Below are 9,808 nucleotides of genomic sequence, written 5' to 3'. Positions count from 1 at the left end.
CGTGTGTAGTATCGTCCTGCTGCATGGCCAGAGTCGGAGAGGAGAGGGGGTGCGGCGGAACGGTGAGCGAGCGGCTGCGGGAGGGTGGGTGAGGGGGAATGTGGGCGGGGGGACGGGGTGCAGTGGCGATTTTGTTTGGTTTTCAGTGTATGGGAATGACGGCTGCATTGGGGAGCGGAAACAGATTAAACAATGGGCTTCCTTGATTCGTTGAGTGTGTTTGCTCCGCCCTCAACGTCATCATGTTTGACGCGGGGGGGCAGACCTCATGGTCAAACCGGACATCTCGGCCGCCTCAAGTTTCTGGCTTGAGGCTTCATTCGACGTTGGAGGTGCCTTTATATATAGAGATGATGATGCAACAGGCAGACATCAATATTTTTAGCAGCAAACATTTATCATTTTTCTTTTTTTTTAAAGATTTTTTTGGAAGGGCTCACAGCTTGGAAGTGAGAGAGAAAGGACTAGAGTTGATGGAATTGGATTCTAACCCAAATAGAATCTGGAGGTTTGTCTACCAAATCAGTCACCTCAAAAGTCTTGTTCTAGGATGTACTGAAATAGAATGTATAGACAGATATTCATATTGCCACTCTACAAACTTCTCCTATGGAGGCTCATTTCTGACATTATTAGCCATAACTTGACTCTCTGGAGTCAGCCCAATCTGGGCATAAGTGAAGGATATGCAGTCTGCTAACCATTTGGAAAGTGTGTGCTTGCCGATGGCAGCCCCCATTCTGTTTGGGTCAAAAGACAGACCTCAGTAGACTTTCTATGGGCTTTAGTCCACTCCAGATAGAAGGCCTAAGCTCTCTTGCAGTTCAAAAGTATCCAATGCACTTTCACCTTCATGGGATGCAGTTTTAAAAAAAAAATGATGGAAGGACTATTGACTGTTTAAGATGGAAGTCCAACACAAGTTTAGGAAGGAACATAAGATGGCTGTTCAAATCTATTCTGTGATTAATAAACTTAGTATATGGTGCATCACTTACTAGGGCCTGGAGCTCATTAATCCTGCTGAAGTAACTGCCACCAAAAATAAGACCTGCCAGTCAGGTACTTCAAGCATCAAGTATCTAGTGGCTGAAAAGGAACTTCCTTAGCTGGGTAAGAACATTCAAGTCTCATGATACTACAGGAGACCTGATGGGAGGTTTCATTAGTAGCAAGCCTGCATAATGCGAACTAAAGGCTAAACAAAGATGGTTTTATCGTCTACCCAATGATAAGCACCAGTTGCACTAAGGTGTACCCATACAGAACTGGTCTTTAGACAAGCTTCTGATGAACGTAGAAGGTATTCAAGCAATTGTTGTGTAGGCAAGTGAAAGGATCTATGGCCTCGCCCTCAAACTGGATGGCAAACTTCTTTCATTTTAAAACCACATGCCATTTAGTGGAATTCTTCCTGGCAGCTAGTAAGGCCTGTGAAACACTGTCAGGCAAGCTCAGGGAAGACAATGTCAACTTCTCAACATTCAAGTTGTGAGGCTAGGTCCTCTCTATGTTAGGATGCAACAGTATGCCCTGCTCTTGCTTTATCAGGGTTGGACAGAACTCCAATCTTGAAGCACTTCTGATTGATTCTCATAGACCCTTATTGACCAAGGAAAATATGGTTTTCACTTCTGTTAGACATATCTGTTTCCCAATTTTGCTTTAGCTTCAGAATGGCCCTTGCTATAGTGTGTTGGAGGATACGCATAAAAGACATGCCCACCCCCACCCTCAATGCAGAAGGAAGGCATCCAAAGTTAGTTTGTCATGCAGCTCTATCCTGAAGCAAACTGAGGTACTTTCCTATTGGACTGGCAAAGAGATCTATCAAAGGGATGCCTCACTCAAAAGATTCCAGACAGCTTCCAGTGTTCACTCATGAGGTTGCAGGACTTGACTCAGTTTGTCTACCAGGATATTGCCTTTGCCCACCCGAAATACTGCTCTAAGACATTCCACAAGAGATGACCAATTTCTACATTCTGACAGCTCCAAGCACAGGAGGTATAACCCTATCCTTCTCTGCTTGTTTACGTAATACATAGCCACCTTGTTGTCCATTTGAACAAATGATCTCAAAAAACATTTACAGCATTCCATATTGCTCTTAAGCTCTACAATGTTTCAGATTAAGTTTTTGTGAGCAGATCAAAATCCTGGATGTAAAGACCATCCAGATGACCTCCCCGGCCGAGCTTAGATGTATCTGTCATTAGGGTTGCTTGAATCAGAGGAATTTGCTAAATTGAAAGCATCATCCAGTAGGACAGTGAGTCCTGTGGAGGACTGGTAATAGATATGATGTCCTGGAGATTCCCCATAGACCAAGTCCACTGGATGGATAAGTTCCACCTGAAGTGACATCAACTGTTGATGCCATATGGCTAGCATCCTCAACACTTCTCTGGATTATACTTGCTGACTCTCCTACATTCTCTTCACAATGGAAATCAAGGGGCCTATCATTTGCTGTGAAAGAAAGGCTTGAGTAATCTATAGTAAGACTCCTACAAATTTCAATTTCAGTGTTGGCTCTATGTGATTTGGATAATTTATGACGAACCCTGGCAACTTTAGCACTCAAATGGTTGAACAGTTTTCTCAATATTTTTTTATGTGAATAATGGAGGCACAGAGAAAAATTCAAAGAACAGTAGGTACTACTGCCTTCTCCTTCCTGAAATGAATTCTTTATCACCCAAACATTCAAATAGGAAAACATGAGCATTCCCAGTCTGTGCACATATGCAGCAATGATCACTAAACATTTTATGAACACCCAAGGTGGTGACCCAAGGCCAAGTGACGGAACACAGTACTGGTAATAATGTTTTCTTATGATGAATCTCAGATACACTTGCATACAAATACATCCAGGCCATGAATTAAGTGTCCTATAAATCCAGAGAACATAGGCGGCCCCCTTTTTAAAGAAATGGTACGAGGGAAGTTAAGGAAACCATCCCAAACTTTTACTTAGAGAGATATTTGTTTAGGGCCCTTAGATCTACGGCTGGGCAGCATCCACCTTTTTCAAGATCAGAAAATGCTTGGAATAAAATCCCTGCCCTCTTTTCCTCAGTGGAATAGGCTCAACCACATTGGCTTTTAAGAAGGAAAAGTTCCTTTGCAAGCATTCCTTGATGTTCTTAGTAGGCAATTTGGAGGCCAGTTCACTAAATGAAGATGACATCCTATCTAGACTATTTTAAGCACCCACCTTGTCTGAAGTTACAAGGGGCCATCTGTTTGTTAAAAAAAAAAAAGTACCCTCCCTCCTACAGGTAAGTCATTCAGAATGGATATAGAGACTGAAGCTATATTCATATGAAAGAAGTAAAAACCCTGTTCTTGGCTTTGGCTGCAAGACAGATTAGAATTTCTAGGCCCTCTACTGTCTGGGACAAGAGTAAAAATCCTGTCTAGATTGGGAGGAGTGGGAGTGTAGAGGAAACCTATACCTGGAAGTAACAGGAGCTCTGTTGGGCAGACTGGATGGACCGTTCAGGTCTTTATCTGCCGTCATTTACTATGTTACCTCCTGGAAAAGAAGTCAGGTCAGAAGTGGGCCTGGAAAGTGTCATAAAAATATCACTATGCTGAGGAGGAAGTGACGTCACCGCTGTTGATGGCGGCTTAGCTCGAAGGCTCCCGTTCCTTGATGCCATAAAAAGCAATAATTAGCAGCCATCGGGTGTTTTGAACGGCGAACAGCACGTCCCCACAGCCTCTAAACACCACCTGACATGAGCAAAGCACCGGCGACACGAAATAAAGACCCGGAGAAATCCGCAGGCGGCGGTTCTAGTCGGGCATCAAAGCGCCACGAGGTAATGGCGCCGGGCTCACCAACGGACTCAGATTCGGCGCTCTCGTTGGCGGAAACGCGAAAGCCGCCCGCAAAAAGGGAGTCTCGGCTGAGCTCCGGCAGATTTTGTCTGGTATTCAGGACAATATTCAAAATCAAAAATGAAATATACTGGAGCGAATGGAAGTCCTGAGCTCTGACCTTAAAGAACTGGGGGCAGAGTGGAGGACGTGGAAGTGAGACTGGAAGAACACGCGGAATCCCTGGTTTCTCACGAACAAAACTACAAGAAATAGAACGTAAAACTCAGGAACTAACCTACAAAATGGACGACCTTGAAACCGGAGTAGGAGAAATAATCTCCGCTTCCAGGGAGTCCCTGAAGGAGGCGATAGGATGTCTCTCGGATAGTACATACCTTGTGTGCTTCTTTGTTGGGCGATGAGGCGGCCAATGCAGCGTCCATTGAGTTGGACAGGGCGCATAGAGCCTGGGCCCGCGACAAGAGAACAAAGTGCATGACATCATTGTTCGGTTCCATAAGTTTGAAGTTAAGGAACAGATACTATCTTATGCCCGGAAAACGAAGGAGTTTGGAATTTGGCGGGGCAAAGGTCTCTGTCTATCAAGATCTGTCCCAATTCACTCTACAACAGAGAAGGTTGCTGAAGCCCGCTCTGGATGTCCTCATTAAGGAACGTATAGCATATAGATGGGCTTCCCCTTTTCGTGATCTTCACAATCAAAGGGACTAAGCATAGAGTCTGCTCATTGCCAGACGCCTGGGTACTACTGCAGGCGGCGGGACTGGTGAATTCAGCGCACCTCCGGGAGCGGTGGCACCCGCCACTAAGCGAAACTGCAAAAGTGGCAACGGATCCCCGAATCCAGCAAGAAGAATAACTCGAAGCGGAGGGCTGCAACAGAGGGAACCTGAACTTTGGTGAAGTAACTCACATGGGTTAATGGTGCTTGACTTTGAAATGGAGAGGGCGGGATGAATATGAAATGGTGGCGTATAAATGTCTGTGGCTATTAAGCCTAGGACTTTTTCATCTCTGTCTTCTCTCTTTTGCTCCGGGTGGTTCTGAGGTTGTTCTAACTTGGGACCCATGGTATATATGTTTGAAGATTGGGAGAGTCTAAAGTAGAAGGGATCTTAAGATATGATGGGGGTCAATGTGAAATGGCGGGTGGGTAATGTTTATTGAGACATGGAGATGTGGGAAATAAGTGGGGTATGTACAAGAGCTGTTCAGAGCAAAATGTTTCAATGAGCCTGGGGACCTGATGGTATCTAGGAGATGGCTGGGGGGGGGGGGGGGGGGGGGGGTGGAGGTGGGCAGCCAGGCATGTGGTGGGTTATTTTCTCTTCTTTCTTTTTCCCATTTAGGGGACTTGTTTCCCTGTCTGGTGTACGGATGTGGGGGGGGGGGGAGGGGGGGAAGTTCGGACTTGCACAAAGTGAAAGTTGAAAACGTAGAAGCGTGCAGTGGGCTATCTTGGTGTGTTCGCTTAGTATTAGATATCAGCTATGAGCGCAGATATAAAGGTCTTATCTTATAATGTAAAAGGCTTGAACATGCCCCAAAAAGGCAAAACTATTAAAGAACTCCAGCACTTGAAGCCACATATAGTACTGTTGCAGGAGACGCACCTCCGTCAGCGGGATGAGAGACTCCTAGCCCCCCACTACTCAAGGGTTTTTTTTGCTTCTTCTGTGGATGGTTCTAAGAAAAGGGGTGTGGCGGTTTTGATTCATAAACAGTTGACTGCCCAAATAGTAAAAAAAACGGGACCCTGGAGGGCGTTTCTTGTTTTTACACATAACTATAGATCAAGTGGACATAACCCTAGCCTCGATATATGCACCAAACGACCATCAAGGGGCATTTTACACTAAGGTGAAGAATCTCCTGGCCACAATCGCCCGGGCTCTTTGGTTTGGGGGGGTGATTTTAATGGGGTCATGGATCCGGTATTAGACCGGTCTGGAAATGCCCAACCTGGGGGAATAGGGACTCTTTGGCATTAGGCTCACTGGCTTTCGCTTTGGGAACCCTGGATATATGGAGGCTTAGTTATCCACATGTGAGGGATTATACTTACTTCTCCCCAGTTCATGCTTCTTACTCCCATCGACTATATCTTTGTAGATGTTCGCTCTCAGAGAGGGGCCCGAGGGCAGGCATTGGGAACGTGACGATTTCAGATCATGCGCCTGTCTGGGTTACGTTACCTTCTATAAAGGTGGAGGTTAAAGACCAGAGATGGGCGCTTAACGCTAGTGTGCTGCAGGAGGGAGAGGTAGTGGAGGGATATAGGAGGGTTTGAAGGAATACATGGAATTGAACAAAGAGTCGGGACCCTCCCTAAGTATTGTGTGGGATACAATGAAAGCCGTGTCCAGGGGCTACTTCTTAAAGATAGCTAGTCAACGTGCTAGGATACGTAGGAAACAATTGGCACAATGTTTGGATAAGATTCGGGCACTAGAGGCGAGACATAAGACATGTGGTTCCCAGGCTACTCTGGAGGAACTGCGCATTCAGCGACTTCAGCTGGACTCCATTTACTCAGATCACTTATGCCAGCTTCAATCTAAAACGACGGCACGGGCGTATGAATTTACTAATAAGGCAGGCAGACTCTTAGCCCTAAGGTTGCGTAAGCAAAAGGTGCTGCGTGCAGTCACACATATCAAGGGGACACGGGGGGACATACTGAACACTTCGGAGGCCATACGGCGGCGTTTCGCAGAATTTTATAAAGAATTGTATGCTAGGGAGATTGATCCATCAGCAGCAGATTCCATTACAGAATATTTAGCGGAGAGTGGCCTTGCTTCGTTGACACCTCAACAGAAAGCAACTTTGGATGACCCGGTTTCCCCGGTTGAAATTCTACAAGCTATCCAACACTTGCCATCATGTAAATCCCCGGGGTTGGACGGCCTCCCGAACGAATTTTATAAGAAATTTGGCCCTGAATTAGCACCACTACTGGCTGAGTTGTTCAATCAAATTGGGAAAGGGGAGTCGCTTCCATCCTCTATGTTGGAGGCATGGATAGCTGTGTTACCTAAGCCTGATAAAGACCATGCGGATTGTGGCTCGTACCGCCCTATCTCGGTTCTGAATGCAGATGCCAAAATTTTAGCTAAGGTCCTGGCTAATAGGCTGGGCCCTCTGCTCCCTGCGATAATTCACCATGATCAGGTGGGCTTTGTTTCACACCGCAAGGCAACAGATAACACGAGGAGAGTAATTGACATTATGTACTTAGCTAAAAAACTGGGCAGGCCTTTATGTCTCCTGAGCCTGGACGCTGAAAAAGCTTTCGATAGGGTGCACTGGCCCTTCATGTACAAAGTGTTGGAGACCTTTGGGATAGGGCCGCAATTTCGAGGATGGATTCAAGCGTTCTATAGCTCACCCAAAGCGTGTGTTAGAGTGAATGGAGGTAACTCCGATCTGTTTGCCCTGCACAGGGGTACTAGGCTGCCCTCTCTCTCCGCTATTGTTCGCCATGGTTATGGAACCGTTTGCGTCAAGGGTTCGAGCTAACCCAGGGTTCACTGGTATAACCATAGGGGGGAGAGAACACAAGCTGTCTTTATTTGCAGATGATGTGCTGTTGTTTGTCCCTAGACCTCTAACTACCTTCCCTGGGCTTTGAGGGACATTGAAGAATATTCTGTAGTTTCTGGGTTTAAAGTAATATGACAAAAACTGAAGCCTTAAATGTGACTCTCCTGTAGGAACCGTGGACGAAGTTAAAGTCGTGTATGCCTTATCGGTGGGCCAATCAGAGTCTTCGTTACCTGGGAGTGAATATCACAGCTCAGCTTCGGAACTTTTTACTAGCAAATTATAAGGGCCTGTGCTCGGGTACTTGCTGAGGATATGAGAGCTGGGAGAAACTGGGCTTCTTGTTTGGCCGTATAGCTGCTATTAAGATGAATATTTTGCCGCGCCTGCTGTACCTGTTCCAAGCCCTCCCAATAGAGATGCCCTCGCAAATTCTTAGCTGCGCTGCAGAATCTGTATTGTGGAGGTTCATTTGGGCAGGTAAGCGCCCCAGGCTAGCAAGGGCTTTCTATATCGGAGAAGAGTAGGGGAGGACTGGGGTTCCTAACGTGGCTCGGTATTACCGGGGCAGTGCGGCGCTGCGGCGGTGGAATGGTATCAGGATTACCCAGACAGGCAGTGGGTACATATAAACAATCTACAGTGGGTACAAGGCCCTTGAGGGCGCTTATGTGGGGATGCAGAGTTTCTTTTAGGGCTTTGGGGGAGGGTCTGTGCCCCTCTATATATGTTACCTTCACCAACGGGGATAGTCCTCTTTCCAAGAGCGTCAATGTCTCTATCTCGCTTGTCCCCGATAGCATACAATCCGCTGTTTTATCCGGGAACCGAAGTAGGACCTTTTACCAGGTGGTATGAGGGTGGGTTTGCAAACATGGGGTCACTATTGAGGGGGAGTCCCTTATGCCATACCTGACGGCCCGAGAGCAATTCCCGGTAGTGGGGACAGATGAATATGCATACCTTCAAGCTGTCTCATTTCCTAAGAGACGCGGGCATCCGGAGGAGGTGATACAAGGGAGCACTCAGCTTGGGAAAAACTTTGTGAGGGACAGACCACACAGGGTGGTTGATATCCCGACTGCATCACATTCTTAATCAGTTCATACCGCGTCACACCATACACAGTGAAGAGCTGGCAGAGAGAGCTGGTATTGAACTGGAGGAGGTTGCGTGGAGAGAAGGAGCGGGCTGCGACGGAGGGTGTCGACTCATGTTACCCTTTAAAGAGAATGCTATTAAAGTACTGTTTAGGTGGTATATGTCCCGGAGCGTCTTCAGCGCATTTACCCTGCATTGTCTGGTTTGTGCTGGAGGGGCTGTGGTCTCAGGGGATCCATGGGTCATATATGTGGCACTGTAGGAAAATTAGAGCCTTTTGGAAAATGTTCGAAGTAGAGTGCAGATTTGGCTGGGAGGGGCGATTCCCTGGCATCCAACCATTTTCCCTTTTCTCAGCAAGAGTGGCGGGATTTTCTTCCACCCAACAAGCTCTTTTGCGCTTTGCCACAATGTGCAGCTAGAATTGTAATAGCGGCTTGTTGGAAAATACCAGTGGCCCCACCACTGGATAGATGGCTCCGAAAGATGGGGTATGTCTGTGAAATGGAGCGGCTCATGGCTGAGAGACGAAACCAAATGCCCAGATGGCGCTTAACGTGGGATGTTTATCTCCGATATGCACACACACGATGAAGATAGGGGAAATAGTGATGCAAGTCCGGACTGGGAGGGAGGGGGGAATAAGGGGGGTAGGGGCTAGGGTCTTATCTTTTGATAAAAGTTCTAAAAAATTTGAAGTTTGTGATGGTTTGATGTCCGGTTTTAGTTTTCCCAATAGCCGGGTGAGGGCCTACGGAGACAACAATGTGATAATACTGAATAATGTATCTTTCATTATGCTTCTCTGATCTGTGTTCAGTGTAATGTATTTGAAATAAGCCCTTTCTTGTCACACTTTACTGGATTGTTGTATTGTATATCAATAAAGACTTCTTACAAATAAAAAAATAAAAAAAAATAAAATATCACTATGCTGCTTGATAAGAGTAGTAGCCTCCGCACCTTATCTCCAAGACATAGCATGTCAGCAAGTTTGTCCGGAGACCATACCAGTGAGCAGAGACTTCAGCTTTGTCTCTTGTAAACTCCATCATACTGTGCATTATGTTCCACAAGACCACATCTCAAATCCTGGAATCTTCTAAACTCTGTACATGAAATCAGTCTTTTTAGCAGATTAGGGTGGGGGTCCCCACATTTTCATCTATACGTGCTTCAAGAGTCTGAACAGGCACTGGCACAACCTTCTTTTGGGGAGGGAAGTCAAAGAGTTGGAAAATATGCAGTGTTTCTGTCTGGGTTCCTCTTCTGTCTCTAACTGAAATGGGACAGCCTAAGCTATCTC

General features: G+C 46.3%; 1 protein-coding gene across 1 annotated transcript in view; it reads right to left on the bottom strand.

The window, feature by feature from the left end:
- ROCK2 (Rho associated coiled-coil containing protein kinase 2) overlaps positions 1 to 9,808 on the bottom strand; it is a 428,174-nt gene that overhangs the window by 227,248 nt on the left and 191,118 nt on the right. Inside the window, exon 9 of the mRNA XM_030198858.1 lies at positions 4,765 to 4,787. Within this exon, the coding sequence (XP_030054718.1) occupies positions 4,765 to 4,787 (23 nt within the window). The remainder of the gene's footprint in view (positions 1 to 4,764; positions 4,788 to 9,808) is intronic.

The sequence above is a fragment of the Microcaecilia unicolor genome, chromosome 3, assembly GCF_901765095.1.
Source record: "Microcaecilia unicolor chromosome 3, aMicUni1.1, whole genome shotgun sequence".
Lineage (NCBI taxonomy): Eukaryota > Metazoa > Chordata > Amphibia > Gymnophiona > Siphonopidae > Microcaecilia > Microcaecilia unicolor.
This window is presented reverse-complemented; position numbering and strand designations above follow the sequence as displayed.